This window comes from Schistocerca nitens, chromosome 11, assembly GCF_023898315.1.
Source record: "Schistocerca nitens isolate TAMUIC-IGC-003100 chromosome 11, iqSchNite1.1, whole genome shotgun sequence".
Taxonomy (NCBI): Eukaryota; Metazoa; Arthropoda; class Insecta; order Orthoptera; family Acrididae; genus Schistocerca; species Schistocerca nitens.
Window position 1 is genome coordinate 153,584,106 of NC_064624.1, and position 17,451 is coordinate 153,601,556.

At 39.9% G+C, this 17,451-nt stretch overlaps 1 protein-coding gene across 2 annotated transcripts in view; it reads left to right on the plus strand.

Annotated features, from left to right (window-relative positions):
• Positions 1–17,451, plus strand: part of LOC126213370 (zinc finger protein ZFP2-like) — a 224,982-nt gene that overhangs the window by 68,417 nt on the left and 139,114 nt on the right. Inside the window, exon 7 of one of the 2 annotated variants that reach the window (XM_049941071.1) lies at positions 2,862–3,101. The exons of the other annotated variant lie outside the window; for it this stretch is intronic. Within the exon in view, the coding sequence (XP_049797028.1) occupies positions 2,862–2,881 (20 nt within the window). The 3' untranslated portion in view covers positions 2,882–3,101. Of the gene's footprint in view, positions 1–2,861; positions 3,102–17,451 lie in introns of those variants that run through there. 2 annotated transcript variants of the gene reach the window in all.

The following is a 17,451-nucleotide window of genomic DNA, read 5'->3' on the forward strand; positions in this document are numbered from 1 at the left end:
TTGGCACCAAGGCAGAAGCGACTCAAATCGCTGAAGACGACACGTCTCCATTCGGCCCTCCATTCACACCTGTCGCGACACCACTGGAGGCGGGCTGCACAATGTTGGGGCGTGAGCGGAAGACGGCCTAACGGTGTGCGGGACCGTAGCCCAGCTTCATGGAGACGGTTGCGAATGGTCCTCGCCGATACCCCAGGAGCAACAGTGTCCCTAATTTGCTGGGAAGTGGCGGTGCGGTCCCCTACGGCACTGCGTAGGATCCTACGGTCTTGGCGTGCATCCGTGCGTCGCTGCGGTCCGGTCCCAGGTCGATGGGCACGTGCACCTTCCGCCGACCACTGGCGACAACATCGATGTACTGTGGAGACCTCACGCCCCACGTGTTGAGCAATTCGGCGGTACGTCCACCCGGCCTCCCGCATGCCCACTATACGCCCTCGCTCAAAGTCCATCAACTGCACATGCGGTTCACGTCCACGCTGTTGCGGCATGCTACCAGTGTTAAAGACTGCGATGGAGCTCCTTATGCCATGGCAAACTGGCTGCCACTGACGGCGGCGGTGCACAAATGCTGCGCAGCTAGCGCCATTCGACGGCCAACACCGCGGTTCCTGGTGTGTCCGCTGTGCCGTGCGTGTGATTATTGCTTGTACAGCCCTCTCGCAGTGTGCGGAGCAAGTATGGGGGGTCTGACACACCGGTGTCAATGTGTTCTTTTTTCCATTTCCAGGAGTGTAGTTTCCTTAATGGAGCAGTCTCAAGGAACAATAATACACACTGAATAGAGACCACACAGATTCCATGTTTGTGCCAAATCGTTTTCAGTACTGGGTCCTCTGAAGGCTATATTAATACACGCAGGAATGATCCCCTACAAATGTGATACTTGCTGCAAATATTTCTCACTCTGTTAATCTCAAGAAAAAATTAGTACACACCGGTGAATCATCGTAGAATTGTGGTAATTGTGGAAAATTGTTAATCACTAGAGTAACCTCGAGATACAGCTATCACTACACACTAACAAAAGGTTACACAGATGTTATTTGTAGGAAATGTTTTACTCTGGTTTATCATCTTAAGAAGCATGCAATAATACATGGAGACCACTGAAAGTACTGTTGTGGTCAGTACATGTACACATGTTCAAAGAAGACTATAAGTGTGTTATGAATATTGTTCACATGTGCTACAGAGGGGTCACAAAAAATGAGAAATCCATTTTCGCAGCTTCACATTGGAAGAAGTTGCATGCAAAATACAACTTACGAAGTACAGAATTGCAAATTTTTGTTGTAAATGCTCCATGCTCTAATGATCTGGCTACCACAAATTGATGCATTGAGAGAGATCTTTTACTGATGAGTAGAAGTTCCATGCAGTAGGCAGGACCCCATATTTTTCAAGAGAATGTACCAGTATGTTGCTAAATATTTCAAAGAAACTGCCATTTCAATGTTCATGAAGCTGTATGCACTACCCAGGCGACAACACAAATATTTTTATTACATACCTATCACTCAGGCTATTCATCTCAACAATGGAGAAATATAAAAAATATCATGATTATGCAAACATGTTACTGAGGTATGCCTCCTTAATGGTAATGCTATTTGTGTGATCAATAATCTGCATACATGTGAACTTTCTGTGCTAGTTCTCCATTAGGAAATAACTGATGGTGGCAAATATGCAAAGATAAGGCAAAAACGATAATTATCTGCCTAGTAGCGTTTTGGTTCATCTTAAGAATGCAACAGTGCTTCTGTAAGGTATGGACTCATTAATTCTTTAGTTTTCCAGCAGTAAATTGGACTTCATTTGTACACACATCTCACACAGTTCCCATTAATTGTAGGCTATCGGTTTGTTGCAGTGTAGTTCGTGTGCATTAGCATCCTACATTCGTTTCATCATATGAGATGAGCTTGGTCGGAAAGGCAACAGTGTGAGCGCTCATGCTGCTCAAACCATTGCAGTGTGATTCTGACCTTGTGATCTGGACAGTTATCCTGCTGTAAGATGTTGTCACTCTCAGGAAATACATGAAGCATTAAGTGATGCAGATATTGCAATAATGTTCATGTTCTCCACATCTGTCATCGTGCTTTCAATTATGACCAGCTATTTCTTGGCACCTCATATGAATATCTCCCATAGCATGACATTGCCTCCACGTTCCTCCACCTGTTGTGTGGTGCATATATTGAACAATTGTTCATCTGGATGATGGGATATCTGGGCATGAACATTGACCTGGGAATACAAAGCGGTTATATATCTTGGGGCTTCATGTTCAACAGTGTCTGCTGAATAGCTTGAAACTCTTCAGCCTGCTCAAGCATTTTCTCATGTCTACACAGATTGTCATCTATCCCACTTTACAGAGCAGCTAGGTTCTGATGTCCTTGTTCTAGATAATGCATGGGCATCCTACAACCTTTTGTCAATTTGTGGTTTCACCATCTGTCAACGATGTTCCATAGAGGCTCATGATAGAAGCATCCGAGCAGTCAACCAGATTCGCTGTTTGTGAGATGCACTTACCCAGGCACCAGGCAAAACCATCTGCTCTTTGGCCAAATTATTTATGCCAGTTTTTTTTACACATACTGTAAATAGAATGATTACCCATTCATGTCTGGTTATAGTTTCATTACTGTGTGACATAACCACAGTGCCACTGGGTAGGGCACACTCCTCCTAGGAAAGTGGGTATAATCATTTGGATCAACAGTGTATCTTGACACAGAAGGGTCTTATGTGTAGTCATTCAAATTTTCATGCTTTGTTAAATTTATGCCAATGCACTGTTGTCAGTTCAAGTGACACATTTCATGTGAAAAATATTTTTATTTCAGAGCTCTGTACACAATTCTGAGTTAATGAAGATTAATTTTATGCCTCAAATCTTTTAATTATTTGTCTATTTTTAAATATCATGTAACTACTGTACAAACATCAGTGGGAAAACTGTCATCATGTAGTGTCAGATAATAATTCCAATTGTTTGTATAAACAAGGACAGTTGAAAGAACTGTGTGGTTACTAGAATATGAATTTAATCCAAATGCATAATTTTATTGTAATTATTTATTAAATGTGCTTTCTTTCTAATTGCTTTGTTTTGATTTGATTATTTTAGTTGCCTTTCATCTGCTTTAAACATGATTTCATAGTGTGTATTTTCCATAATTTCTCTGAGTAAAGGTGAGGTTTTCAGAAATTTTCACTAATGCTTGGATTGATATATAATAATGTTTGTTTTTTGTCAGTTTTTTTCGATTTCCTACCAATTTCTTATTGGTGTAAGGTATTTTGTTTAAGTTCTGTTATACTTTTAATAACTTGAAGCAGTTGTTATTAAATGATAGGCATTTTTGAGTTTTGCGACACTTGCAGCTGTGTGGCTTTTTACTGAAATAAGAATGTATCTGCCATGATAGTTCTTGCAGGATAATAGTGTGCTGCTATAGGGCCTGTAATACTGCAGTGGTTTTTAAATATTTAGGGAATGCTGATCTATTTAAAGTTTGTGCGATCCTATTCTCATACACACTCGATAAGAAATTTTGGTTGTGACTTGGCATGAAATTGCATGGATTTGAAATTCTGTCATTCTTATAGTAATGTTGTCACACTGTTGTCGAGCTACTTAATTGCATATTTGGTACTATGCTCTTTGTTGATGGTCTACTTCAATCATGACAGAAAAATATTTTGTTCTCTCAGTAATGCTTGCTGAGACAAAAATCGTTACCATTATTATTCAAGTAAGATCAGAGCCTTGAGTTCACAAACTTATAATGCTATACTCACATGAAGCTTAAATTCTGGATCGTAATTTATATTTTAATAGTCTCCTCACTGAAAATAAGGTTGTGATGATTCTGAAGATTCTGAATGGAAATTAAGTAAAGTATCCCACAGTGATTTATTAAAATGGGATTTCAAATAATAGAAGTAAAGAACAACATTGACAATAGTACTTTGTCAAAATAAAGTGCCATTCATTGTTGTAATGTGGTATTTATATAATAAGACCAAAACAAATGTCATTATAAGTAACTGGTTATTACTGTCATCATCATATGATGTTCCTGACCACTTTTTGATGTTTTCTGCTGAAATATATCTGGCAAATGCCATAAAGGCTGTAACGAATACCTTCACATTATCACCATTGCACTTAAAGCTAATATGGGTGGCATTTGCCAACCAAAAATTCTTAGGAAAATCATTTAGACACGATAATTGTTGCCTTGCACTCCTGTCCAAAATGGTTCTTTTTAAAACATGTATTGTTAGACATCTGTCAAATACTGTTAGTGTTCACTTGATTCCAAACTGAATCATAAATCAAAGTATGATTCTAAATATTCTGTAAGCAGAATTTGAGTACTTTTTGCTTGAAATTACATGAGTGGATTGAGTTTGTTGGAAGATGATACAGGTTTCATTTAAAGCTAAAATAGCTACTTTTCACTAAAATATAAAATTGTGAAAATAGTTTGCAGATTCATGCTACTTATTTGGATTGTGTGTGTAAGTATTCCTGCTATTAGATTTTTTTATGGTTTAAGTTCAATGTAGCTACGTTTACTAAGGGTAAGTTAACTAATGTGCCACATAGGACTGCAGGTGTGAGTCATCACACATTTATACCCATAAATTTGTATAAGATGGAGCTAGGCAGTTGCACATTGACGCAGTTTCATAGCTTTGGTTACAGCACATGAGTGATCTATGCAATTCATACATTGTTTCATAAAGAACAGATTGAGATACACCAGTATCCCCCTGTGGTGTTTTCATTAGTTAAGCCTATTTAATTATACTCAGGTTAGTCGATTTTCAACAAATATTGCCATAAACCATGCTATGGGACATTTCTTAAGTATTTGAATTACTACAAATAATTATCTCTTCAGAGTTAAGGCCTCATCTAATAATGGGGTACATGAAAGGAGCCTCCCTTAAGATTGCAATGTTTTTTGATAAATACAGGGTTATTACAAATGATTGAAGCGATTTCACAGCTCTACAATAACTTTATTATTTGAGATATTTTCACAATGCTTTGCACACACATACAAAAACTCAGTTTTTTTAGGCATTCACAAATGTTCGATATGTGCCCCTTTAGTGATTCGGCAGACATTAAGCTGATAATCAAGTTCCTCCCACACTCAGCGCAACATGTCCCCATCAATGAGTTCGAAAGCATCGTTGATGCGAGCTCGCAGTTCTGGCACGTTTCTTGGTAGAGGTGGTTTAAACACTGAATCTTTCACATAACCCCACAGAAAGAAATCCCATGGGGTTAAGTTGGCAGAGCGTGGAGGCCATGACACGAATTGCTGATCATGATCTCCACCACGACCGATCCATCGGTTTTCCAATCTCCTGTTTAAGAAATGCCTAACATCATGATGGAAGTGTGGTGGAGCACCATCCTGTTGAAAGATGAAGTCGGCGCTGTCGGTCTCCAGTTGTGGCATGAGCCAATTTTCCAGCATGTCCAGATACACGTGTCCTGTAACATTTTTTTCGCAGAAGAAAAAGGGGCCTTAAACTTTAAACCGTGAGATTGCACAAAACACGTTAACTTTTGGTGAATTGCGAATTTGCTGCACGAATGCGTGAGGATTCTCTACCGCCCAGGTTCGCACATTGTGTCTGTTCACTTCACCATTCAGAAAAAATGTTGCTTCATCACTGAAAACAAGTTTCACACTGAATGCATGCTCTTCTATGAGCTGTTGCAACCGCGCCGAAAGTTCAAAGCGTTTGACTTTGTCATCGGGTGTCAGGGCTTGTAGCAATTGTAAACGGCAAGGCTTCTGCTTTAGCCTTTTCCGTAAGATTTTCCAAACTGTCGGCTGTGGTACGTTTAGCTCCCTGCTTGTTTTATTCGTCGACTTCCGCGGGCTACGTGTGAAACTTGCCCGCATGCGTTCAACCGTTTCTTCGCTCACTGCAGGCCGACCCGTTGATTTCCCCTTTCAGAGGATTCCTGAAGCATTAAACTGCGCATACCATCACCGAATGGAGTTAGCAGTTGGTGGATCTTTGTTAAACTTCATCCTGAAGTGTCGTTGCACTGTTATGACTGACTGATGTGAGTGCATTTCAAGCACGACGTACGCTTTCTCGGCTCCTGTCGCCATTTTGTCTCTGCGCTCTCGAGCGCTCTGGCGGCAGAAATCTGAAGTGCGGCTACAGCCGAACAAAACTTTATGAGTTTTTCTATGTATCTGTAGTGTTTCGTGACCATATGTCAATGAATGGAGCTACAGTGAATTTATGAAATCGCTTCAGTCATTTGTAATAGCCCTGTACAGAGACGTGAACTGCAATCAGGTGTACCCTGGGCAATGTCAGAGTTCAGCTCAGAATGACCTGGCGGCTAATCCTTTCACACCAGAAGTATTAGATATCAAATAAACGGTCGTTTTTGGACCAGTGTTGTCTATAATATCTGTGAATATTGAAGGAATACCTCCTTGCAAGCAACAACTCTTGCAAGACATGTGCCACACTAAGCACTGTGATATTTTGTTTGTTCAAGAAATATATAGAGATACCCAGCAGAGTCGTCCTTCTGTTCCTGGAATGAAACTGGTTGTTGAAACACAACATGCACATTATGGAAGCGCCATCCTTATAAGACCTGACCTTGAAGTCTGTAGAGTTCGTCAGTCAGATGATAACAATATTGAAATTATTACTGTTACGTAACTGTGGAGTCACATCATCATATAAACCTCCAGCAACAGATTGTTCCTTCATCCCACCTGAAAATTTTATTACAGGGAAAGGTTCTATTGTGACACATGATTTCAACAGTCACAGCCATGTTTGGGGGTACGCTCAAGGGGATCAAAATGGTGAGGCTGTCCTCATGTGGGCTGAAACTTTCCATCTCTCACTCCTTCATGACAGCAAACTGCCTCATTCTTTCTACAGTGGACTCTGGCTATAATCCGTATCTGCTTTTTGTTAGTGAAAGTATTTTTCATACCTCCACTAAATCCGTCTGTAAGCCCATACCGAATGCACATCGACCTATTATGTGTCAAGTGCTCCCACAAGTAAGATCTCAAGAAATCCCTTTCAGACGAAGGTACATCTTCAAAACGGCAGATTGGCAGTAATTTTCAAAATTATTAGCTGAGAAAATTGTAACTACAGATCCTGTGATAGATCAATATGAGAATTTTGTTAACGTCGTTAATGCCTCCTCCTGAGCATCAATTCTATGGGGATGCAGAATGAACTATATCAAGGGTATAACACCTGAAACGGCCTCTTTTCTTAAAGAATACTACATGAAGTTTGAAGAAGATCCTTTTAGTGAAGCCACATCAAGCCTTGCACAGAATGTCCTCTCTTTAATATCTGAGGCAAAGAGAGAGGAATGGATACAATTGATGGCTGAGTGTGACGTGAGTAAAAGTAGCCAAAAGGCCTGGAGGCTATTACATCACCTGAGTAATGATAACACTCAGGTCAACGCATATGTTAATGTTAAACCAGATCAAATTGCTCACCAACTCCTCATTAATGGCAGATCAACTAAACGCAGAAATATAGAGAGGAAACAATTATTCAGGCAAACAGATCAAGAGTATAGTATCTTATCTCCTTCTTTCTCTCTCGAAGAATTGAATTCAGCCCTGAAAAAATGTAATGGGGACGAGCAGCAGGATAGGATGACATTAGATCTGAGTAAACCAAGAATTTTGGTCTCATTAAAATGCTTTGGTCACTGGAATTTATGGGCAACTGTATTTGAGAATGCAAGATCCCTAAAGTATGGCGAAAAGCAAGAGTAATTGCCATACCGAAACAAGGAAAGGATAGGAAAGATCCCAAAGATTATAGACCTATCTCTTTACTCTGTCACCTCTACAAAATACTGGAGAGGCTCATTCTTCAGAGAATCATTAGAAAGGTGGAGCCCCTTCTAATACCACAGCAAGCAGCTTTCAGAGAAGGGAAGAGCCGCACATCTAAAATATTAAAGTTAACACAACATATCGAAGATGGATATGAAAATGGTTCATTACAGGTGCTGTATTTATCCATCTATCCACAGCTTATGATACAATCAACCATTGGCTCCTTCTGAATAAAGTTTATGATGTAACTAAAGACTTCACATGCATGTGCAATATTAGAAACCTTCTCCAGAATTCTAAATTATTTTATTGAATTTCAGGGTAAGAAAAGTAGGTGTAGTCAGAAAAATGGGCTGCCACAAGGCAGTGTGCTAGCACTGCTATTATTCAACATCTATACCAACGATCAACCTATCCCTGAAGGAACTTTAAGCTTTATTTATGCTGATGACTGCAGTATCACTACTCAGGCTGACTGTTTTGAGACTGTAGAAGATATGCTATCAAAACCTTTGGAAAAATTAACTGTTTACTACTATGAGAATTACTTGAATCCTTATCCTGCAAGACCCAGACCTGCGCTTTCCACATGAAGAATAAACAGGCAAATAGATCCTTTAATATATTCTCGGGAATATCGTACTTGAAATAATTCTACTCACAAATATCTTGGAGTAATACTGGATAGAGGGCCAACATATAGAAAGCATTGCCTAAACACCAAACAGAAAGTGGCAGCCAGAAATAACTCAGTGCGAAAATTGACAGGTACATAATGGGGGGATAAACCATGCACTGTGCACTAAGTGCACTTGTTCTATGTTGTTCCACTGCTGAATATGCATGTTCAGTATGGAACAAGTCCAATCATGCCAGGAACGTAGATGAGGCTCTAAATGAGTCTTGCCAGATTATCATGGGTTGCTCAAGACCTACTCCTGTGGAAAAACTCCATTGCCTCACTGGCATAGCTCCTCCTGAAATGAGATGTTAGGTAGCTGCAAGATATGAGAAAAGTAAGGCCACAACAAAGGAAACCCATCCACTGTATGAGGCTGAAATCAAGAAAGAGCTTCTTGACAACTATTGAGGCTCTCATCGAGAATCCACATGTGGCAAGGATCTTGCGATGGCGGGAGGAATGTCGGTATTTTGGAGAATGGATCGCTCCAAAGGAAGGACTTCCTCCTGGATATTCGGAGAAGTAGTAAATATGGAGGTCTCTCAATAGATCACGATCAAACACAATGAGATGCAAAGCCAATCTTCAGACTTGGGGTTTCTCTGTGGAATCAGTTCTTTGACAGTGTGGTGTTGAGCAGCCATTTCCCCTCATTGTTCCTCATAACCAACCACCTGCACCGTGCAAGACCTTATGAGAGCTACACCAAATGCACTTTAAGTGTCCAATTTTTGGTCTTCTTTTGTGTAAAATTGTGTCAACACTTATATATTTTTTTGACGTTTCTGTACTTTTGACATGATAAATAAATAATCTGACAATAGTAACAGCAAGGGGAAAAAACTATATCATTTGGTTTTAATGTCCAGTGAAAAAAAGGTTATTCATATGTTAGTGGAGGAGACATGACAAGACGGCTTTTGGTACAGTGATATTAGCAACGAAATAAACCCAGTAATGCATCCTTTTGTGGTTAACCAGATGGAATGCCACAATAATAGCATTAACTCTCAGCAGTTTGCAGGTACAAAGATGCACAGCCTATTTAATACAAACCCAGTTTGATATTCCTTCTGACAAGAACAGGGAAAGTAAGAATATGGTGAAAAATATTAGTACTCTGTGTATGAAAATCAGCAAACACTAAAAGGATGATGGATAGCAGCAGCTACAAGAGTTGTGCCTAAACAAAAAGAAAAACGAGTGAAATCCTAGCATGAAATCGTATCAGCATCATTTGTGGGAATATAGGAGCTACTGCAGTGCAGAACACCAGGTGGATTGTGGGAAAGATAGTCGATGGTTGCGTGGTTGAGTGAGGGCCAATTAAGAGTCATAAATATAGTCAGAGAAGTCTGCAGTTATTGCAGTGCTAGTTTATATTGGGCCATCCAGGAAAAATGAAGTTGCCAGTCTCGATAGCAACAGGGATGGGTCGCCTGATCTGTAGCACAGATAAAACACAAGTGAGGCTGTTGTGGATGCCACAAATCATGTCTGCTTTAGCACAAGTAAATAAAAAAATATCGGTCTAAATCAACTCCCCTGTACCAGCACGTGCACCTAGCTATTATGATTGAGCACAGAGGGTGGAACTGTAACGAAAAAAGAAAAAAAAATTAATGATATCTAGGATCCTTTTTTGGAATTGCACACAGAGTTGCACATTATTAACATTTCACCCTTTTGAATAGGCCACGGATGTAGGTGAAGGGACATTGTTAGGGACGTAAAATTACAGGGCAACCGAGTTAGTTCAGATCTGAGTTTGGTTTATATTACAGTAACGAAATAAAAAAAAAATATCTGTCCATAATAAAAGGTTTGCTGGCCATTAGATGACCCAGGGTAGTTGTTGTGGTATTCCAGATCTGGCAGAACTGTTGAAGTGACATGCTCAGAAAAAGAAAATAGTTGAAACACTTGCACAATCGTAGTGGGAGGGGTCTTCAGAAATAGTGTAGTAGCAGTAGTAGTAGTAGTAGTAGTAGTAGTAACACAAATAAAAAAGCTGTGTTGATACTGAGGATAAATGTGGTAAGCAATAATTATTTCAACTGTGGGTATCACAATTAATTAGAAGTACAAAGTGCCAATATATTTCCCATGAATAGAATGATACTGTGCAAAAATTACAATATGTACAAAAATGGTATAAATTTGAAAATTTATTACCTGGTTGTTAGTCCACAACAGAATGAAATGAAAGGAGTAAAAGGGGTCAAATTCAAAAACAAATGTGAAAAGTGTTTTAGAAACTAGTATTCCATATTTTGGGAGGCAGTAGTACATATCATAACAAGAAAAACTGTTTAGGAGACATGGGCTCTAAAATACTTACTGTACCTTAAGGGGGGATATAATGGAAAATGTAAACATTTATTTAAAAATCATTACAGTCATATTTATTGATGTACAAATCTAAAATTTTGCATCTGTAAAACGAAAGAGCTGTGTTTCAACGGTAAAATATAACAAAATATGCTGGAATAATATTTTGCCAGAAATTTCAATTTTTAATTTAAAATTGTCTTTTTTATGAAGCCATAACTGGAATTGTAATCATGCAATTAATCTGAAAATTCTATTTTAGTGTTCTGAGAAGGTTATAAGAGTGCTGAACTACAGTTATTTATTTATGGTACAAATTGTATTATTAACAGAGTTTCTGATATTACGTATCCAAAATAAACTTTTTTCTACATATCTAAAAATCAGAATTTAATTGCGGGATCTCATATTTTTTAGTTCCAGGGAGACAGCAACACGCTGCAAACAGTTGCTGAAAATTTCATAGCATTAGCGCATATACTTTTTGAGAAAATGCTTCTAATAACGTGAGAAATGTAAAACAGAGAAAATGAGGTTAAAAAAATTTCTTCTCATACTTCTACATGTAATAAGCTTACCTCAGTTTTAAAACCCTCCATACTGATACATCCTCCAGATTTCTCTTCTCTCCTCTTCGAATCTCCCTGGCGTGTATTTGCAGTTCAGACACTGATCTGTTAGCTTTCTTGACAGCTCTCGTCGATGGTGTAAAGTGCTTTTGTTTTAAACACACCAGGATCTATACCAGCTCTATTCATCACTTCAGTTCTGCTGTAACATAAGAATGCATCATAGACACCTATTTTGAGTACTTCAAGTCCACAGAATGTCCTTTTTGAGCATCTAATCCAAATTAAATTCTTGAGACTTTCGTTTGCGTTTTATGTCTTTCCTTGAAGACACTTCCTCAATAAATCAGGGTTTGCAAGAAACATGAACATGAAAACTTTATAGCCTGGCAGAGAAGCCTTAAATCAATAAGTCTGAATCCAGTGGAATCGATATCAACATCATTCACCTGTACAATTATCCAGTCCCATGTTTCGATGACAAAGCTGAGAGCTTATGTTCAATTCGAGCTGCTTCCTCTTTTTTGTTGGTAAATTGATTTCCATGAAACCTCCATTTCCTAAACACTGTTTGTCCACCACGCATTATGCATAAATCTTGATTTCCATGTAAAGGTTTGCGAATTCAACCCACACCTACTAATATGTGTTAGTATTGTCAAAACGTAAATAAACCACATGCAAGAAAGTTTTCAGGCAAAGATATAGATGTCAGCCGAAGATATCGAAAGAAAATAGCCTTCCCACTGTCAAAAGTTCCACTGAAGCAAGCAGTTTCCCAAATGTTGGAAAAGGTGGGAGTGGCTGCCAGTGCAAAGTTAATCAGTTTAACAATTTAAAGGCATTTCTGAAGCTCCTATCACGATAAAATTCACACACAACATAGACTAAACTGTTTAGATCAAGAAAATAATATTTTTAAAAAGTCGATTTTTTTGGACCAAAATCCACTAGATCCCCCATTTAGAGATAATAGTATTTGTTGATTTTCGTACTGTGAAACATCTCTTCTCCTGCAAACTCTGTTTTTCAAAAGCTACCAAACGAATTGAACAGTCTACAGAAAGTAGTAAACAAATGAGTAGATTCAACGAATCAGACGACCATATTCTGTTATAGTGGGACAGTAGAGCTTCCAATGCATCTGCTAATGTATACAGCCAGCATTTGTGAGCCATCACTGAAGGAGATGTCCATTATGATGTCCATTCACAGTAAGGCAAGCTTCTATCCATGTCTTAGGGGATCTTGGGTAACCACATCCTGTGGAGAAACTTTCGTGTGTGACAGATGTGTTGGCAGATGTTGATGATGTATTTCTGTAGTGTCTGAGCATCGTTAATGACACGTCCATAGACCAAATGTTTCAAGTGTCCCCACAAACAAAAATTCAAGGGATTTCAGTTGGGGGATTGAGCTTGCCAAAGTACTAGGCCTCCTCATAAAATCCATTGTCCAAGTCGTGTTCTCATACATTCAGCAGAAACTGGGCTGGTGCTGCATCTCTAGTCATTGGTGAAATGCTACATTGTCTAGCAGTACAGACAAATAAATTGATAGGAATTGATGGTACTTCATACCAATCAACATGTTTGGTAGCACAAAGGGTGTAGTAGAAGAGCTGATGTGTTTCACAGCGAAGAAGATGAACAAGTTCTCATAGTTCCTACAGTACGCATTTTGAAGTCCATATTGACTGTACATTTTTGCCTTGCTTTGATTCATACTACCACATCTAACAAAGTAGAGGACTTTTTTAACACCCAGTATACAGCAACATAAAATTATCTCACAAAAACGAAAAACAGAGATATGCTGTGTCAAAATCAATTGTGTGAGGCACACATGCTGCACTGTGGCTGAAAATAAACGCACTTCATATGCTGCAATCAGAGTGCATGCAGTTTTATATGATAATGTTCACCACCACTTGCATGGACAATATGAGGATTATAGCTGTGTGCTTTTTTACCATTTGTGTGCATTTAACAACTGTGTGTACTTCATCAACTAGATTTTTATCATGAAATTTATACGTGCAGAGTGCCTTTTATGCTTTGACTTCATGTAATGTAGCATGGCAATATTATAGCAAGTTACAGAAGATCAGATGATGGCAACATAAGACTGCCATCTTGGAGAAAAGCCTTTCTACACTGTGATGGTGGCATATGAAGTGTGCTCATTTTAAAACCTATGAAACTAGGTTTAAAAAAAGATAGCAGATCATTTATATAAAAGACAACTATAGCCCTAGCTGTTAACAAGCATGAAAAACTTACAAAAGCTGTTATTAAATGTTATGAACATTCTATCTCCCATGGCCTGTATTTACTTAATTGATTCTGGGAAATCACCTAAAAATCATAGCCTGGTTACCAGCCCACCATGAGTCTAATTCAAAGTAGTGTTGGCTCACCTCCCCAAATCCTGTATGTAGTACATGAACGTGTGTGGCTATCTGGACAGACTGCACAATCAGAGGTATATAAATAACAGATAATGTAACTCAATAAAGATGTGAAGCAAATGGCAGGAACAACAGCAGCAGACATAAAAGATATTGTAATTAATCGTTTCCACAAATTATAAAAGAAATGCTATGTTTTTTTCTGTTTCCAAAAATAGCCTTCCGAATTATAATGGCGGTAGCTTGTTTACGTATTTGTCAAAAGTAAAGACCTACACGATTTTAATAGTGAACTTCTGTGAAAGAAAAATGAATCACCTGAGAATTGATGGTCAGGAGGCCTGCGGCATGTTACTGTAGGCGGTGTTGCAGTGACATGGTGCGTTGATACCAGATTGTTGTCTCAACATTTCGTGATGAGAAAGCATAGTTGAAAATTCCTTTTATTCCATAACAAACTACAACACTCGTGACGTTCCTGGAGAGAGGGCAACATCCTCAAGTCACAGGACACACTCAGACAGTGACAGCATCCTTGCCTCAGCAAGGGCCTGTTGTATTGGGCAGTATGTAGAGTCAGGTGAAGCTATGTGGTCAGGACAGCAGCACAGATGCCGATTTAGACAGTGAATCGCAGCCAGCAACAAAGGTCTGTTGTGGACTGGCAAGACAGCCAATCCACTAGGACGGAATAGCCGAAAGGCACGCGTTTAAGCTCACGCAGGATGGCGTGAGGTCTAGAACAGGACAAGTAATGGAGACTAGCAAATAGAGTACGTAGCTGCTGGAATACTTAATTTTAATTCATAATTGGTGAACATCGCTCTTGACAGTACATGCATCTCAAGATAAATAGCAAATGATAATGGCGCCTTGCTAGGTCGTAGCAAATGACGTAGCTGAAGGCTATGCTAACTATCGTCTCGGCAAATGAGAGCGTAATTTGTCAGTGAACCATCGCTAGCAAAGTCGGCTGTACAACTGGGGCGAGTGCTAGGAAGTCTCTCTAGACCTGCCGTGTGGCGGCGATCGGTCTGCAATCACTGATAGTGGCGACACGCGGGTCCGACGTATACTAGCGGGCCGCGGCCGATTTAAAGGCTACCACCTAGCAAGTGTGGTGTCTGGCGGTGACACCACAAGGTCAGACAGACTTGGCACAGTTACACAACTTGGACTGGGGTACGCCAGAATGTGCAGAATGAGACTATAGACTCAGTGTGGATGGCAGTGATTCACAGCGATGATGAGTGCCAACACAGACAGTGGAAAACAACTACTGTGTTTGCCCACATGACAAGATAATTGACAACAGTGTTTACCTGCTCAGTTGAGTGCAGCTTGGCTCTGAATCACAGGCACCAGGTTAGGTGACAAGTAGTGGTCAGTGGTTTGCTAGTGGGTGCCAAGTCAGCAGCATTCAGATGCAGTACGGGTAGCAGGCCCACACTTGGTGGAAGCAGAGTCTGAGAGTGGCAGCTTTCTACACATTTTGTGGACTGGCGTCCACCTCCCCTCTTCACTAGTGTCTGGTGAGGACTGATAATACCAGTCGAAATTTGGCGGTATATATATAAGCTGATGTGCTACGCTTTGGAAACGGTAGCGCTCCTGATCTCTAATTAATAACAGGGTCGAGATTGACCACAGAGGAACCATGGCATCACTTCTCCATCTTACCTGGCATGTCAGCAACTTCACACCATTGACAGTGCTTTAATGGTGTAGTAACTTCTTTCAGAAGGCCAGGACAATGTCATCACTCCCGTGGTTATGGTTTATTTTCCAAGAAAACTCATTCATTCTGGTTGCTGAGACTCCCTGCATCACCTCTGCTGTGACATTGCCTATTAAGCTGGTCACAGGCTCTGTGCGTCCCTCCAGGCAAGGCCACGGTGAAACTGCAGTGTGCAGTCAGGTAGCCATAAAACTAATAATTAAAACAGGGGAAAATATCTGATTTCTCACTGGACAAAAATATCTTACTTTGATGCCTGATTCCACTTGCAGGTGACCTGTCTGCCATATGACAACCACTAACTTTACAACAATTTTCAGCTGCATGTGACATAAATGAGACAACATTCTGAGATACTTTTTGCGTGACGTCACACTGAACATGAGGCTCAAAAGACGATGCGCACTATCTTCAATACTCGTTACCTGTATGGAAATCACAGTAGGAACGTACCAAAACGACAAATGTTTCGATGTGGGGAAGTGCTAAGGAGTGTTAGAGAATAGATCGAACGGAATTTCAGGTAAAATAGTGCCCCCTAACTCAGGTGGGCAGTGCAAGAGTCGACGTGAATTTCACTGACCACAGAAGTTGGGAGGGTAACATTGGCGTGGTATTTACAAAGAAACACTCAGTAGTAGCTGTTGTGTAACAGCACGAGAGCATGGAACACCCTAGCTTTTGACACCTTTCGGAGTTATTTGTGATTTTTCTTTGAATGCTGGTAAAGGTAATGTAGAAGTAGTAATCTGAAACACACGGCTCTAAATCTACCACGCTGCACTACATTGCTACTCCTGTAGAGTGTGTGAAACTTGGTTTCACGGTCGCGAGCACACCTTCAGTTGTGCGCGATTTAAGGGGCTTTTGCGCATGCACAACTGGCGTGACGCATTTAACTTACGGGCCAGATATGCACGAATTTGATAATCAACGTGTACGGTTCGTGGTGTGCACAGCTAGCCCTTTCTATTCAACTAAAAGTTCATGTCAGTGTCCCCAAGTGGTAGCAAACTGCAGCAGACTCTTTTCGCTATTCGCTTCTCATAAATCCTCTTACACCGTTACACACTCCTACAGATACGCCAGTTCACTCACTATATAGTAAAATTAGATCGGATATCAATAGATGTTATACTTACACTGACATAAAAACGCATTTTGTGGTATTATTAATGAGATATAATATATTAAGTATTGGATTTTATCATACATTAATCCGTTTGAGGCGCTGAGAACCATGAAGTATATGATTGTCAATTGTGAGACTGTAGAATGATTTCATGTTTCAGATACCTGATGGTTTCAGGTTTATCTGTGCTTTAGGCCCACATTGTGTATATGAACAATCACGAAAAGCCCTCTCACTGGTTTTCTTTGATATGCAGTTAAATGTGGGATCAATGATGGTGTGCTTTTGGTCTGTATGGTTCTCAGCGCCTCATTTCTATTCTAGTCAATTGATCGTTTTGATAGACAGTACTACATGAATATAATCATTTCCATAAACGGTAGTTTGTGTTAGGAGTTGGTTGTTTAGTGTGCTAGAATCTGCTTTCGTGTGTAGTGTCAACATGAACGCTGTCGAATATGTTTTTGGTTCGAACAGAAAAGAAATTTACCAGGAAAAGTTAGCTGCAAAGTTATTAGGGCTTCCCAGATCATCTCCATTGACTGAGAAAGTGCCGCGCGGGATTAGCCGAACGGTCTGGGGCGCTACAGTCGTGGACTGTGCGGCTGGTCCTGGCGGAGGTTCGATTCATCCCTTGGGCATGGGCGTGTGTGTTTGTCCTTAGGATAATTTAGGTTAAGTTGTG